At 37.7% G+C, this 17,190-nt stretch overlaps 1 protein-coding gene across 1 annotated transcript; it reads right to left on the bottom strand.

Moving 5' to 3' along the window:
• Positions 1 to 10,682: 10,682 nt before the first annotated feature.
• NEXMIF (neurite extension and migration factor) lies at positions 10,683 to 16,962 on the bottom strand. Its single transcript, XM_030306374.1, has 2 exons — positions 16,884 to 16,962; positions 10,683 to 16,212 (listed from the first exon to the last, which is right to left on the bottom strand). Exons 1-2 carry the CDS (start codon positions 16,960 to 16,962, stop codon positions 11,837 to 11,839), a joined length of 4,455 nt encoding a protein of 1,484 aa, XP_030162234.1. The 3' UTR covers positions 10,683 to 11,836.
• Between the last annotated feature and the right edge of the window lie 228 nt (positions 16,963 to 17,190).

Genomic DNA, 17,190 nt, shown 5'->3' on the forward strand with positions numbered 1-17,190 from the left:
AGTTATTGTACATAAATGTTTACGCATTTTAAAGTTAGAAACAATGCCTGAGCTAGGAGGGTACTTCGAGGGCCAACTTTGAGAGGATGCAAATTAGGTCCAGTGAGATTAACTCAAAACCAAAGATAAGTGAGGTCTCTCTGCATTTTATGTGATTGTGTTTGTGAGAGATTTAGCATAATTCAAAGTTGTTATAATTCTTACACATGATGGAAGGCATTTCCATTTAATGTCTAAAATGGTACTGAAATGTGGCAATGACATAACAGCCTATTTTTCACATACCTGTCCATTTTAAAATTAATTATGCTTTTTCTAATAAAGTTTTTATCTGAACTATTTAAAAAGTTGCACGTAGTCAAACTCTCAATTTTTTGTATTGTACAATCTGAAGTTTGCCTAATTAGAATTTCTGTAAAATGCGACCAAATTGGAACACATGGATCATTGCTTTTTTACTTCATCTCTCTACTGTTTTCTAGCTACACTGGCAGTCTTCTATTTCCATCTTCTTCTTGCCAAACGACCTTTCATGTAGCACTTCTGGGATGTGCCCTGTTCTCACCTCCATCTTCTTTTTGAACTAGGTAAATCCTACTCATCCTTAGGGTGTCAGTCCCAGTATTGAGTCAAGGTTTTTGTCAGTGATTCTCACAAAAAAGTATATTCCTTTCTTTAAGAGTTTTTATTTCAGTTTTAAAATATATGTTCACTATCCAAGTGATTTTTTTGGAATAATATATGTTTTATGAGGAGAGAGTCAAAGTCCCATTTTGCTTACTATGACATTCTCAGTACCCAGCACAGTTCCTGGCACATAGTAGGTGCTAAATAATAGTTTGTTGAATTAATGAATTGATTCATGAACATATGTCCATAGTTAATTCAGTAATTTCTACTTTTGTAACAGCAGCCCAGATGATACATTGAATCATGGGTTTTAAATTAAAAGGAAGGGTCCTCCAATATAATAATAGCTAATATTTATTGAGCATTTTATATATGTACCAGCCATTATTTTAAATGTTTTTTTAATGTATTATCTCACCTAATTCTCCCTCAAGTACTTTGAGATAGCTATCATAATTATTCTCATTTTATTCATGGAGAAATTGAGGTAGGTCTTATTGTTAGCAAGAGGATAAACTTGAATTTAATCCCAGGCAGTCTACGTCACACTCCATGCTCTTAAATCCTAAGCTATTTTCCAGATGGGGAAATTGAGACCCAGAAGGGAAATGACTTGTCCAAGTTCTTATGACCAATTTAGTGGCAAAGCCAGGAATAGAACCAAGGTATCTTGATTAATAATTTAGAACTTTTTAACTATCTCACTCTGCCACTAATAATAAATTAAATCTAATGAAGAAACAATTATCCATATAATTATATCTTTTACATGCAATTATTAAACATATTATTATATGTTAAATGTAATGACTCTTAATTTTATCTTTAAAATGATATCTTTCTCCAAATAAAGATCAAAGGCTCTTTGTGCTACAAGTTTACTCATTTTCTTAGTTTGTAGCCTAATAAAAAAACAAACATTTCAGGGTAGCAAGCTGGAGTCATTTCTAAGGAATCAAACTAGGAGCTATTAGGAAAATGCTCTTCACATCTGTTAAACAATAGTGCTAAGTATTACCCAACTGCCCACTTGGTGCCAAGAGTTCACAAGTATGATATTAAAAATTAAGACTATGGGAACAATAGTCTTGTTATACTAGGGGTTTTTTGGGCAGAGACTCTGGGGTACAAATATACTTAAATAATTTGTCCCAAATCACATAGCTGGTAAGTGGTGGATCTAGGCTCACACTCAACTCTGATTCCAAAATAAGGGAAAGGTAGAAGGTGAGATATTGGTTACTGGGAGTGACATTTTGTGATATTAGTTCCTCTATAACAATGGATGGAGGATTTTTTCTTCTCAAGTGCTTAAGAACAGCAAATCATTAGTTACTTTACATGTGATTATTCAACTTAAATTGATCAGTGAGTGTTTTTCTATTTCAATTATTAAATTGTACCTCTATGTTTTATCTGTGGGCTCATAAAAGGAAAGTCATGTGCTTTACATTTATTTATTTATTGTTTTCTTAGCATCTAGCACAATACCTGATACAGAGTCAAATATTTATTGAGTAAAAAATATTCATTTATTGAAACTTATCATCATATTTTTGAAGTGTTATAGACAATATTGTTTATGCTAGAAATAAATGTCTTGAGTTGGAGGCATGGGCTTGTGATGGGGCAAGCATGGAGGTCAGCTGTAGTGAAGATCTGTGAGAACTGTTGTGTATCTTGAGAAAGTTTATTTCACCTGTCTGTGTCCCAATTTACTTAAATGTAGAATAGGAAAGTTACCTGTCTTGCAGGTTTGTTGTGAGAAATTATAATTCATGTGAAATTCCTGGCAAATAGTAGGCAATAAATAAATGATAATATTATCTGGGGTCAGTGGAGAAGAGGAGATATACTAAGAAACCCCATTATAATGTGGGGATGACGTTTTGGGAAATTGATGCCCTTCATAGAGAAATTCCTAATCTGTGAGTCCTTGGAAATTTTATAAAAAAATTTGAGTATGTTAATTTTCCTGAGGAAAAGGCCCATTGATTTCATTAGATTATGCAAGTGGTATGTAGCCTGAAAAGTTTAATAACCACAAATCCAAGTACTTTAAATAGAATACTGTATTTAAACAGTGTCATAATCACTCCTCCCCTAAACTAAGTCCATCAAAAGCTCAACTCCAAGACAGATCAAATATCTTTAAATTTTTTAAAAATTTATTTATTTATTTTGAGAGACAGAGCAAGCAGAGAAGGGTAGAGAGAGAGAGGGAGAGAGAATCTCAAGCAGGCTCTGCACTGCCAGCACAGAGCCCAACACTGGGTTCGAACTCACAAACCATGAGTGGACCATAACTGACTGAAACCAATCATGACATGAGCTGAAATCAAGAGTCGGATGCTTAACTGACTGAGCCACCCAGGCACCCCAGATCAAATGTCTTTAGTCAAAGGACCTACCCTCTTCCCCCTAAGCCCTGGTACTTTCTCAACTTTGGCCAAAAAAGAAAAAAGGGATGTAAACCTACTGGGAAAAAAATGGAACCACTCAACTACTCCAACCCTGCTATTTTAGTTTAGCTCAAGAAAAATCTTTCTCTAGGGCCATCTTCACCAGAATACACTTTTGAATCATGCACAGAGTGAAGAATATACACTTTTAATCTTCATCACATAGGGAATTCATTGAAATTGGGAAAAATAAAGCTTCACAACATTAGAGGGGTCCAATTCTGGGGGCTTTAACTGTTCTGCCCCTCATTCTTTATCCTCCCCCACTCCTTTAGCACTGAAACTCAAATTTTCTTTTTACTCTTTAAAGTAAGGGGTTGAGAGATTGGTTTCAGTCTCTTATGGTCCATGATGAAGAGAAAAAGAGAACGTAGTGTATATTTAATAAAGCACTGCCTCATTGTATTTTGGTGTTAAATGATCTTCTATGAATTGATAATAGTTTTTCATAGATTTAAAAGTGACTTTATTGAACAAAATAAAAAGTTGGCAGCTCTGTAGAGATTCCATTTTTTTCTCCTTACTTGAAAATGTCCAGGTATGAAATCTAAGTCTGGTAATCACTGAATTAAGACAATTTTGCAATAATCCACGTGAAATACCATGAAGGTTAAATTAAGGCAGTGCCACTGGGGATAGAAAGGCAGGAGAATTAAGAGTAACCAATTGAATGTGAGGATGGGAGATAAAGGAGTCGCTGGTGAACCTTGCTCTCTGGCTTGGGTCACTGATTGGATGAATGGCAGCATAATTCACTGAGCTAAAGCATACTCAGAGGGTAAAAGGTTTACGAAACCATCTTGAATAGGTAAGTCTGAGGAATTCGTAGAATGTCCAAGTGGTGATAGCTAGCCTATAGCTGGAAATATAGGCTAGGAACTCAGGAGAGATTTGCAAAAATCTAGGAGGTAGTTGAAGTGGTAGAAGTGAATGAGATCATCCAGTGAGAATAGAGGGTTATTCCCTCATACACATTTTTCAATTTCTTTGAGTAGTGATATTTAAAACCAAGAAGTGGCTCTTGAGTTGTCTGTGCTACAATGGCCTTCCTATGGTTAGTCAGGGCTCCAGGCTCTGATGGGTGGATCACATGATCTGGGCACTTGGGAGCAAAGTCTGGTTTTTCTAGACACAGCCAATATTAAAATACTGAGCACAGTGGGTATAGAGCTTGAGGAAGTCCTGATTAAAGGAGACAGGGTCTTTGGATGTGTGGTAAGTAAAATGACATAGGAATTGTAGGGAATTATAGAAAATCTGAAATTTTTGGGGTGCCAAGAAAATTAGCATTTATCATTTTCAATAAACAGCTTTAACACTTTGAGAGACTACATCTCTAAAGAATCCATCTGGACTACAAAACAAGGACACCAATTTTTCTAAGGTCTTTGAAGGCAGGACACACTAGAAAATGATTCCCCAATTTGAGGGCAGAAGAATCTCCTGCAAAAATCTCTAGCCCAGTGTTTCTCAAACCTTAACATGTATATAAATCATCTAGGAATCTTGTTAAAATTCAGATTCTGATTCAGTAGAATTGGTGTAGGACTTGGAATACAGCATTCCTAACAAGTTTCCAGATGATAGTAATGCTGTTGCTCCTACTCAAAGTGTTACTCAAAGCATGGTTAGAGCTTTCTATGGCAGTTTGACATTGATCAGTGGACTTGTCTCAAATAGGGTACTAAGTCTTTGCAATTTTCCCTGTTATGTTTGCTTTGAAATGTAATTTTACATTTTGAATCAAACACATTAGAGTTTTTATTTTGTATATCTTTTTCTCCATTTCAATTTTAAAGAAATTTATTCCTATTTTGTTTTATACTAGTATCAGTCTGTGATGGATGGAGAAAAAAAATTGGTCCTTCACCACGGATAGTTTGAGAAACACTGCTCTAGACAACAAAGAACTTTTTTTTAAGTTTTTATTTAAATTCCAGTTATTTAACATACAGTGTAATATTAGTTTCAGGTGTACAATACAGTGATTCAATACTTCCATACATCACCCGGTGTTCATCACAAGTGTGCTCCTTAATCCCCATCACCTATTTAACCCATCTCCCCACCCACCTAACCTCTGGTAACCATCAGTTTGTTCTCTATAGTTAAGAGTCCGTTTCTTGGTTTGCCTCTCTCTTTTCCCCCTTTGTTCATTTGTTTTGTTTCTTAAATTCCACATATGAGTGAAATCATATGGTATATGCCTTTGATGGACTTACTTAGCATAATACTCTCTAGCTCCATCAATTTCTATGCAATGAAGAACTTTTTATTTGGGACATAGAATTTATTTAGAAATGGTTTGATTTCTATTACATACGATTCCAAAGCAGTATTTTTTAAACTTTTCTTTTTATTTGTTCCATAAACAATAACAAAACTCAGCTAGGTACATTATGACAGTTTCACCATACACTCAGTCACAAATATTTAAAACCTTTTCAACAAGAACAACAAAACCAGAGGTGTTACAAGAATAATTTACAAGAAAATCTATAAAACAGCAAGAAGCTCACAAATGTTCATTTTCATTTGCACAAGATCACTACACTCTTTCACAACATGTTTTGTGTTACAAAATTCCCAACAAAAGTGTATTTTTTCTTTGTATTATGGTTTCTAAAACCAGAAACTTTGAAGTAAATATCCTTTTATTAGCACCCAGTGGTGCAGAAAAAGGAAAACTCTCACATACAGACACTTCACAGCACTTTTCTAAGAAAAATATACACTTACAAAATATGTTACAAATTGGCACACTTAAAAATATACAAGATTTTGTAGGCGTCTTAAGAGTGATCCTTAAGCTTTATACCTCAATTGACTCTACAGATTATTTATAAAGCTTAACTCTGAAAGAAAAAAAGGCAAACAATTTCCTAACATTTTAAAGTTGCAGTGTCATATGTCAAACAAAAACTTAGGTTACATTCATAAAAAGGGCCTCTAACATGTTTATTTTAAATTTTCTTAAATGTTTAAAGGGCTTGGGAGAGGAGAAAATGGAGACAATAGTTTCTTTAGCACCATAAATCAGTAATTTACTAAAGAGGTGCATTCAGTTTTATGGAAATTAAATTAAGGACTAGTACATTCAAAACTCTGTAGGCAGCAAACTCTAGTCAGTGCTACAGGTATCCCAGTAGAGCATTTTAAGCTTTCTACCCTCCTCACTGGGAGTGAAAAACAAAAGGCCTCTTCCAGTTTTCATTCTAAGCCTTTCCTTTTGTACTATAAAACCAGGTTTCTCTGAAAGAGGCAGAAAGATTTAAACATCTTTCTTCCTTTTGAAGGGGATGTCGAACACTCAGAAACCACTGAGCCTGACAGATGGATAGACATTCTTTCCATTTTATATTGAGTGTTTCTTTTTTATTTACCTAGATACTGATTTTTAAAGCCTCATTCACACTGTAAGCTTTGTACTAAGCCTCTTTCTTTTACGTTGTCCTTCTCCAATGTTTCATCTCTTAGTTATGATTCTGAAACCAAGAGTACATCTCAAGTATCACATAGCTGCAATGGGAACTCTGTTTCATGAATGTAGCTACTGTTTAATGCTCTGAGTAAAATGTACCTTACAGGGTAGCCTGTGTACTGCCATCAAAGTAATCCCATGCTGGCTGAGGACCTTCAAGTTGATGGCAGTGTTTCCCAAGTTAAACAGTCCAGCTAAAATTGTTTATTCTTTATTTGGGTCCTTGAGAAACTTATACAAAAATTCCTGGCCTACATTGTGTTGACAAGATACTTATTTATCCCTAGTTACTAAAGTGTTTTAGTAAAGTGTTTCTAAACATAATGGTGGGCTTTGTGGATTTTATGATTAGAAAGTAAATCTCATATTAGTTTTATTTCATAAAAAGGACATATTCCTATAATAAGCAATCATTGAAAAATCCTAAATAAAAAAAAATCACCTGTAATTAGATAACTTCTTAAAAATCCAGGAGAAAACAAACACAGTTATAGCACTAGTTAGGACTAGCTAGTGCTCCATTCTCCTCTTTGGGGAAGAAACTCAGCTCTCTTCAATTCTTGGAACTGTTCTGAGAGCATCTGTAAATTGAAGATATGGCAGATCTGCATCAGACTGACTCAGCTCGGTAAGAGCAAGCTTGGTTAAGAGGTCCTTGGATGTGGTCTTTCTCCTTTAGGGAGTAAATGCTCATTAGGACCCAGTAAAACAGAAATTCACTAGAACTGCAAAACCTGACATAACAGGACATAGGGTGCTATCCAGAGCTGTTTACAGCTTTTGAAGCATCCTTTATGCTTCTCTCTCTTACACACATGCTTAATCCCCTCCCTTCCCCTCCCTCCCCCCTGCACACATACAGATGCTTCTCAGCAAGGAAAAAGGTCAGAGAAGGTGAAAGTTGTCACAAAAGCCCACCTAGCACCAAAGACTTCAGGGAGATGGCTAAAGAAGTGATGATCAAGGTAGTGCAGGAGGTTTGAAAAGATTTAGGATAAGGTAAGGCCTTAACACATAATTGCACAGAATAACAAGAAGTCAGAAGAGAAAGCTGAGAGGAAGCAGCATATGTGAGGAAGCTGGTATATGAGACGCTGGAGAGGCCACTGGTTTAAGCAAGTTATCACAGCCCAAACATAACCCCCAAAGTCTCGAAGAATCTTGGTCAAGGCTACTGTTTCAGCACCCTGCTCCACATAGTCTAGCACCTAACCAGGACTGAAAGGGGATCAGAGAGATTTTTACCTTCAAGGAAAAGGCGTTTCCAACTTTCCTCAGTCATGTGATATAATTCTGTGTGTGTGTGTGTGTGTGTGTGTGTGTTTAAAATTAGATTTGAAAGTGGTCAAGACAATTAAAGGTATTAAGATTGAGAAGATTGCCCTCTGAAATTCCAGAAGTAGCCTGGCTAAGGTTCTTAAACTCTGACACTTTCGGTAGATGGAATATAAGATTATAAAATAAGAAAAATTCTAAGACCAAGGACTGAAATTAGATAGAAAGAATAATGGAGAATACCATTTCCAGGAAAGTAAAGATTAAATGGGATTATGTTGAGGAGGCAGTAATAAGAATCAGAGAGGAGAGTCTAGAAGGAAGTGACAATCAGGAATTTCAGACCAAGGAAAATTTCATACATCTGACTTGAATTATCAGTGACAGGGCAAGACACTATTTTTGTATCAGTGGTCCTCACTCCACTAAGGCAGATGGTCAAATAAGGGATCTCCAAAATTCAGGCCTACTATGTTGTGACAGGAAGAAAAAAAAATTGTGAGCAGAGACAGGACCAAAAAAGCCATAAAAACTGAAGAGCTCAGCACATAATGTACTGAGAGAATATTAAGTGAAATTAAGAGAATAAGCATCTTCTGCTTTGTCCTATTGCTCATTAATAAAACTGAGTTTCTTGTTATGTGTTAGTACAAAATGATTGATTACAAGTCACTAATATATGTGTTAAAAACATATAATGCACTGTAGGCCATTAAAAATGGTACTTTAAAATGTCAGTTCTCTTCAGTCAATAAAAACGGTACTTTAAAATGTCAATTCTCTTCGAAGAAAGGGATGAACCATGCCCTAGAATTGGCCCCTAATGGGCTCCATAGGAGCAACTAAAAGAGTATCCATTCCAAAGGACTCATAATAGCAAGTTATGACAAGGAAACTCTTTCCAAAATTTCAGGCTGTCCTTCTATCCCACCCCTACCCCATTTTCCAAAGCTGAACTGATACTGAGAAAAACTGGGACAACTGTTCCCATATTTATTTTATAAACACATTGTACCCATGGAACATTTTATTTATTTCTCCTTTAATTGCCACCTTTTGGTTACATAGAGAGCACTCCATTCCTGTAAGTGATTTTGAGGTCTGGAGTCTTGGGGATCATAATACAGATAGAGATTCCAAACCAAAATTTAGCGGCAAAGCAGAACAAACAAAAACAAAAACAAAAACAAAACAAAAACTAGTTCCTAAGAACCAGCCATAGCATTAAGTATAAACAGCTAGCTATCAGAGTGGAGAAATAGAAGAAAGTGTTCCAGTTTGATTATTTTCCCTTCTGGATGGCAGCTGTAGAGTAGGAGACATGTTTCATCTGGTGCCTTTCCACTAAGTAATTGTCTAAGACTCACTGCACACAGAGCATCAAAACCTAGGAACAGGCCTGAAGCAGCCTCACAAAATGCTCCTCACCCACTCATCCCCATAGACACACACAATCACACCATCAAGAACACAGGCTTGTTCATTTTACTACCTAGCTATAAGTAGTAGAGCAGGCTGGTGAAAGGAATCAAGGACTGGGAAGTGTGTATACTTATATATGTGACAGGTTTCCTTCCATTTCTCTCTGACTACTTTCAAATGTTGCTTCTCTGTTTGTGAATATATTTAGGTGGCAATGACTAGGTAGGTTTATATTTTGCTTAAATGTTTCCTTTTGAAACATCTTCCTTTGTTTTTTTTTAAATCTCCCTTTCCCCCACCCACTTATTCTCCACCCTCCCACCCACAGCCTATATATTCACAAGTTAATAGGTTAGTAACAGTATTAGTAAGAATAGTAAGAGTAACAACAACAACAACCAACAACATTAATAATATTAATCCCCTATATCTGTATAGCACTTTACGATCTACAAAGCGCTTTTACATCCATTATCTCATCTGTGCCATAATGCATCAGTCATCAGACACATAGGCCTTCAACTGTGCAAGGAAAATAGATCAAATGTTAGAAGTCAAGTGGTGAATAAAGGGGAAGAAAAAGCTAGTCGTGAGGGATGTTGGGGCTGTGAAATTAAAGACAAAAGGGGGAAGGGCTAAATAAAAATGTGATTTCAAAAATTTATATAAAAAATTGAAATTTAAGTTTAGTGTTTGGCATCAAATACTAGTCCCCCTCAGACTCAGTATATATGGCCCTGATTAGTTGTTACCACAAATTGCTCAGCTTATCTAATATATGTACGTAACTCATAGGAGTTGAACTGAGATGCCTTAACATTTTCTTTAAATGACATTGGCATTGCAAGATTAAACACTTAAAGAACACTAAAGCCTTGATATGAGTGCACATTTATGAACATTTATGAAAGTACTTAAATAAAAGCAATCTATGTACTTCATTTATCATTAGTGTTGATTTTATAGCTATTTTATAATTTATCCCAGACTATTATAAAATATATAAAACTGAGATATAAAGTATCAGCAATATAACTTTGCACTTTAAATAATTTTCAGCTACAGATTTTGCTTTTAGAAAACAAACTTTAAAGCAGCTGTTTTGTTTCCTTGTAAAAGGTTCTGTAAATGCATATATTAGGTCCCTGATGGACTTAGCTGTTATGACTTCCAGACTTTTCCAACAATTTAACCATTAGACGATGGAACAAACAAAACTTTATTGTGCCTTATTTAATTGCTCATGTTTCCACACAGGACAGTAGAGTTTAAAATTTCAAAATAATGTATGTGCATATATATATGTGTGTGTGTGTGTGTGTGTGTGTGTGTGTGTGTATACACACACACACACACACACACACATATATATATATATATTTAAATTCATTAATGAGATTTAAACTGTGGGGTGAATCTGTGAGATGAGGTAAGAAAATTTGGCACATTTCAAACAGTATCCTTTAAGTTTTGGTAAATTGTGTAACACAACATTTTTTCCACTGTGATCTATAGGTGCTATCCACATAAGTGGGGGTGGTTAATAGCAAGAATCACTGGAATGTTTCTAGTAAATCAAGAGGGACAAGCTCCCCAAATACAAACAAATGTTGATATAGAAGTAAAAATATATACAATACAGTCACTTGTTTGTAGTTTGGCACAATGTTTTCCTTTTTTTTTCCCTTGGGTAAATAGTGCATAAACTACTTGTGCAACTGTATGACTTTTTGAAGTCTTTTACATAGAACATCAGATTAAAGTTTGCTTCCAAATACTTATTCCCACACTTCAAAAATCTCTTCTTTAAGCACTTACATGTCAACATACATACCACAAGGCATATTTTGAAAGAAATAAAACACAAACATCAAATGTCTTTCTGGAAAATGTGAGTTTCTTCTTCAAACACAGGTAAAACCCAAAATGCTGTTTCTGCTTTTAGGAGATTGTAGTCGGAATCCCTGCAGAAAAACCAAACAATTTATGCCACCTTAGTTAGCTTTAGTGTATGTCCCACAAAGGGATCATACCATCTAAATTTGTTTACATCCATACTAAATGCTGTATAATGCAGAGATAGATAGATACAAATAGCAGGGGGCACTAGAAAGCACTCCTAATTGCCACACAATGAGACTGTTTTTCCCCCCAAATTATGCTCTTTTTGCTTAAATGATCTTGACCTTTTGTCTATATGACTTTTTGATTCTGTTGTTCAAAACTTTTTTTTTTACTGCAAAGCCCTTCCCTTCCCCAAAATCACTCAAGAGCATATTTTAGTTCTATTTTCTCAATTAGTAAAAACCAATGCAGAATAGCAGAAAAAGTAGACTTGTTAGAGTTTATCCCTAGCTAAGCCACAACAAAATTGCCCAATCTTTTGTGTGGTTTAAAGGTATAGGGATTTCCATGCACTTTTTTCTTTTTAATTTGAAAAAGAAGGGAATGTGACAGTTTCTTTCATGCAAACTTTTGCTTTCAAGAGGGAAAAAATGAGGGACTGTGGGCTTAGCAGGTAGTAGGAAAGCTAAGGGTACATCATCTCAGCCATTTTGGTGCAGTATTACCTCAGTTTTTCAAAAGAAGCTGTCCCAGCCTCATCCTTGTGGACCTGTTCTCGCTCCACGCACTTTCCCTTACACTTCTCATCTCTCAGGGCCTTGGAGCTGGATTTGTGACGATATAACTTTTTGTGTGTCGGTCCATTATTGCCTAAAGTGCTCAGGTTATTACACTTTTTATCAAAGAAGGCAGAGCGAGAGTCCTCATAACCATGCATGTTTGCACGACCAGGATCACCTATTGTTGCTTTCCCATTGCTTTTACTCACACCCTTGATGGACCTGTGATTCTTAGTGCCTCCTGGGGACCCACTGTTGACCTTTTTCTTAGATTCCTGTGGTGTCCCAGCCAATATTTTAAGGGTTTTTAATTTTAGACTATTGGACTCAGGGGAGTAGAATATGTTGGGGTCTCCATGGTGTTCCATGGGTTCCCAAAGGGGCTCTATGGAGGCCATCATGAACCTCTGCACATCTGCCATACCAGAGGCAATGTTAGACAAGATATAGGAAGGCTCTTGAAATTCCCGTTGGTCATCATCAAGGAGGCTATTGGTGTTCGTGCTCATGTTCATGTCGCTCCATCCTGGGTTACTCTCCTTCCCCAGAGCCCAATCTCCAGAAAGTCCCTTTTGAGTTGGCATCTTCATAGAGGCCACAGGGCCACCGTGTTGGATACATTCGGTCAATGTCTTTCCAGTGGAGGATATGTTGTTGATTTGGCCTCCTCCACGGCCAATGCCAACTTGCATTTTCTCTCCATTGATTGCAGCCATGTATTTCCCTTTCTTTGTTGACTTAGGGGCCTGGCGGGAGGTTTTGCCAGGTGGCTTTTCAATTCCTTTGTTGTTGGCTTTGAGAGATTTTTTCCTGGTGTTTTTCTGAGAAGAGCTTTGGTTCAGAGCCCCACTCTTGCTGGGTGAACTTTTCTTTCTTGATTTTGACACTTTGTTGTTAGTACTCATTTGACCAGATGGATCATTAAATGCTGATAAGCAAGGGGTTTTTTGGAGAAGACTGACAGAATCCTCATCATTGAACATATGGAACTGAAACTGATGGTTATTTAAAGTAAATCCATCATCCACTTGGACCTGCCGTGAAAGGGTACTGCAGTCCCACTTGATTTTCTCCATGTTGCCCAATGGTCCTGGGACACCCTCTTGAAACCCCTTCAGTGTTCCTAGTGTCTTAATACTCTCACATCTGGTAATTTGAGGGGAAAGACTGGGGGTGTCAGGTGGGGACACTTCTGAGAGAGAAGAGTGGCGGAATTTGTCAGGAGTGAAGTTGGAGATATCCAGGAGGTCAGTGGACTCTTTTAATGGTGTTATCTCATCAATACTCTGCTGGATAACCAGCTTGGGGCTGCAATGGGCCAGGAAGTCATCAGTAATATCATCATCACCATCCTTTTCACAGGACTTCAAGCTTAAGGAACAATAATTGCTTGAGTTGACAGAGAGTTGGGCCATTGAATCAAAGCTAAAGAGCCGATCATCATCCATATTGGCTGGGCCCTGCTGGAAAGGAAAGCATATCTCTCCATTATTAAAGTGACATAATTGATAAGAGTCATCAGATGGGAGCTGAGTGTCTTGCACAGAGGCATATAGGACCTTGTTGCAATTACTGCCACCACTACTGAGGCAGATTCGATTGTATGTTGTAGATGTGAGGTTATTTTCCATGGAGACTACTTGGGAGACTCCAAATTCATTAGATTGTGTTGGAGCTATCTCCCTTGAGACTTCAGCCATGAATTCCTGGGGGCCAGAAGTAGGTTTGTTGGGCCACACATTTCCATAGTTGTTTGATTCCATTTTGAAGTTTTGGGATGACTGCTGTAGCTCAGACTCAGAGGGTGAGGAAAGCACACAGTCCTGGGCAGGCTGAAGAGGCACAAATGATTTTTCTGTTTGAGTGAGGCTGCTTTCATTTTGCTCTGGAGAATGGTGAGCAAAGTATGATATACCAGTATTATTTGACAAGTCAGAAGCATCTAACAATGTCTGCAGATACCCTCCAGGGATAACAGGTATACTGGTGGCAACATTAGCAGATGATAGAGGCATTTCAGAAGAGCAGGTGGTTGGTAAGAAAGTAGAATTCTTGGCAACCTTTGCCTCATGAAATTCAGATAGATGAGAACTGTTTGAAGTCCCAGGAATAGCTTCATTCTTTAAATTAGGTGTAGATGATTGATCTTCCAAAAGGGGGCTCATTTGAACAACTGACTTGCTTTCTTGACCAGCTTTGATTTTCTTGGATTTTAACCTGGCTTCACTTTTAAATTTGATTTTGTTGAGCACTTTCCTCTCTGGCCCCTTAAATCCTGCATCTTGGGCTTTGACTTTCACTGAGTCAGGGCCTGTAATGTCATTTAGATGTGATCCATTTTCACAGCTGGGGACAGCCAGAGGTGCTGACTTTAGTGTACCTTTCATGGCTCCATCTTCTTTACGAGTACAAGCTTGCCTCTGATCACTGCAGAATGAAATTTGCTTACCACTTGCTGAAGTTTCCACAGATGGGATTCTTTGAATCCTGTGCCTGTTGCCAAGTTTAGATTTTCGTTTGCGAGCAGGTGGCAGGAATGACACCTCAAAGCTACCTGGTTCAAAGTTTTGTTTTTGGCATAAGGGTGTCTTGTTGGAGTCAATGTTGCTATTTCTCTGTTTTTTCTTCTTTTGCCAGAAGCCCTTCAAGGGGGCAAGCTTCGCATATTTGTTGAGCTGATTTTCACTCAAATTCACTGTTGTCTCACTGGAATCTACCCTACCCAACTTCACCAGCATGTTCTTCTCACCTTTAAAGCGATTGATGATGATATATTTGATAATAACAGGGGGCTCCTTACGGGTTACTTTTCTTCTCTTTTTGGGACACCATTCATCATCATCTTCCTCTTTGGAACCACCTGGCAACCATTCCTTCCTCTCATTTACTTTTTCACCCTCTAGTGAGTCAACGTCATATAGATAATCTTCACTGTACCTGACTTTTCTCTTGGCTCGTAGACCATAGTTCTGCTGGGAGGAGGAGTTGCCAGAATTAGTGTCCCGAGCCATATAGCGGCTACAGTCCTTGATCTCTCCCATGGCATCATAAGAGACCTCAATGAAGGAACTGTCATCACTGAAATTCCCTGATGCCTCCAAGGAATTAGCAAGATGACCCTGCTTTGGATTCTTAAATTGCCCTACTTCAGTCCCACTGCATGGTTTATTTAAGGCAAATTTTTCTCCATTATCCTTTTCATCTTTTTTCTCTACACTCTTGTCTTCCTGTCCCTCTTCTTTGCCTTTCTTCTTGTCCAAGTTTTTATCCTCTTCCCCCCAGATGATGTTCACATCAGGAACCTTGAATTGGGAAAGATCGCTGTTCTGCTTCAAAACCCCACTCTTAGACTCCCGTTTGGGGCAAGTAGTAAAGACACTGGGAAAAAAGTTGAATTGGGCATCCTCCTGCATTAGAAGGGTGGTCTTGTCTCGAACATTGTCCTGGAAGGACTCATATCGAATTTTCAAGGAACAGACATCACTGCCCAGTGTTGACTCATCATCATCGAACATGTAGTTATCCACATCTTCTTCCGAGAATAAGTTGACGGACAGCTCATTTTTGGAACAGAGGTCAAGCAGTTCAATCTTACTCTCACTAATGAAAGTCTCAAAGTAACCCCAATCTTGATTGGAATTTGCCAGCAAAGCCTCTTCTGTATTACACTTGTCTAACAGTAATGCCTCATAATAACTTTTCTGAGCTGGATCCTCCAAGTCGATGTCAGATTTCTCAGCTTCTCGTTTTTCCCCTGCCCTTGATTTGTGCAGGGGGAAGCCTAGGAGCTGGTCTGAAAGCAGCTGCTCTCCATATTTCATGCTTTCTCCAGCATTAATACACTGAATCCCTATATCAGAGACTGCACAGGTTTCATAATCCTTATTTAGATCACCAACTTTCAGACTGATCCCTGGCTCAGGATCTACTGCATCCTTTGATTCCATGAAGCAGCCCAAACAAGTCCTACTTGGCTGCATGAGGCAGTCCCCATTCAGAGCTGACATGCCTGCAGGCTCCATTATGGCAAATGGAGCTTTCTCACATTCACTGGGCAGTGACCATGTATGCAGGCCTTTTGTAACACCAGATGTAAGGGAGATGGCATTCACAGAAGCACTATTAGCAGCATGCTCAGGTGCTTCAATTAGGCCCAAAGGAGATGGGGGGCTCTGCATACAGGGTTTCTTAGAAGGCAGAGGCAGGAGACCCCTGGGATACATTAGGGTCTCTTTTTGAACCACTGGTATAGGCTGGATTGGTGCAGCAGCTTCTAGAGCTGCAAATGACTTCATTGCCACATCTTGGTCCTCTGAATCTGGAGAAAAGGGAAAGAAATGACAGAAATAAAGTTAAAGGTCTTAGACCACTACTCATTAGACCACTCTTTCCCTAGATCAGTTTCTGGTACTTGATCTTATATAAACTAAGGTTCAGCTTCTCTAGCTTTAGAACTAGAAACTACAAAGTTAAAGAACAATGCTGATTTTATATTGAACATTCATGAAAGTGAAAAATAGTATTTCTTTAGATTCAGCTTTTTCTTTAGACACAGGGCTCTCTCCTCAGAAACTGGGAAATAATTGGACTGCTTGATCAATTGGAAAGTTAAGGCTTCCAGGGTGGGAAAATGCTCAGATGGGATATTTATGGTTTCAATCTATAAAGCTTAGTCCTATCAATCAGACCTCTGTTCTAGCAGCTCCTCTGAATCTAGATGTTCCAAGCCTAATTCACTAGGAATTTTGAGGAACTTATTCATCTGACAGAGATGATTTGCAAGAGCACAGTGGTTGGATTAAATAGCTCTTGGAGACCCTTCTAGCCCAGTTAGAAATCTGGTGGAATAAAATTTAGGATTAATATCAATCTCAAAGGCACCCTAGACTTAACCTGCTCCAACTTTGTAGATACTAAAAATCTATTTGGTGTAGTAACACCAAAGGACCAGTAGGAGAGGTAGTATATACTATAATTAAATTCTCTTACCATTTTCTTTGACCCCATTAATCAGAGTGTTTTCTCCATTGGCTGAGGCAACAACAGCCTTATCTTGTTGGTTATCCATGAATGTAACCTCTTATTTTTTCATTCCAAGTCCAAATGCTGTCCAACCTGCACATTTCAAATATATAGTGTTAGTCATTAAATATATTTTTTCTCTGTTTTAAGGTTATTTCAGCTAGAGAGATCTTAAAAGGCTCACTGTAATTTACCTGTTTCCAGACTGGCTTCATCACCACTGTTGTTTTTTGTTTCATAGTTTATACCCTAGATCCTTCTATCCCCTGTAGGT

The sequence above is a fragment of the Lynx canadensis genome, chromosome X (genome assembly GCF_007474595.2).
Source record: "Lynx canadensis isolate LIC74 chromosome X, mLynCan4.pri.v2, whole genome shotgun sequence".
NCBI classification, from domain to species: domain Eukaryota; kingdom Metazoa; phylum Chordata; class Mammalia; order Carnivora; family Felidae; genus Lynx; species Lynx canadensis.

Coding starts and splice junctions, on each gene's coding strand:
- NEXMIF (XM_030306374.1), bottom strand. CDS start 16,962: ATGGATAACCAACAAGATAAGGCTGTTGTTGCCTCAGCCAATGGAGAA. Junction 16,213..16,883: donor TAATGGGGTCAAAGAAAATG/GTAAGAGAATTT, acceptor CCTTTTCTCCAG/ATTCAGAGGACCAAGATGTG.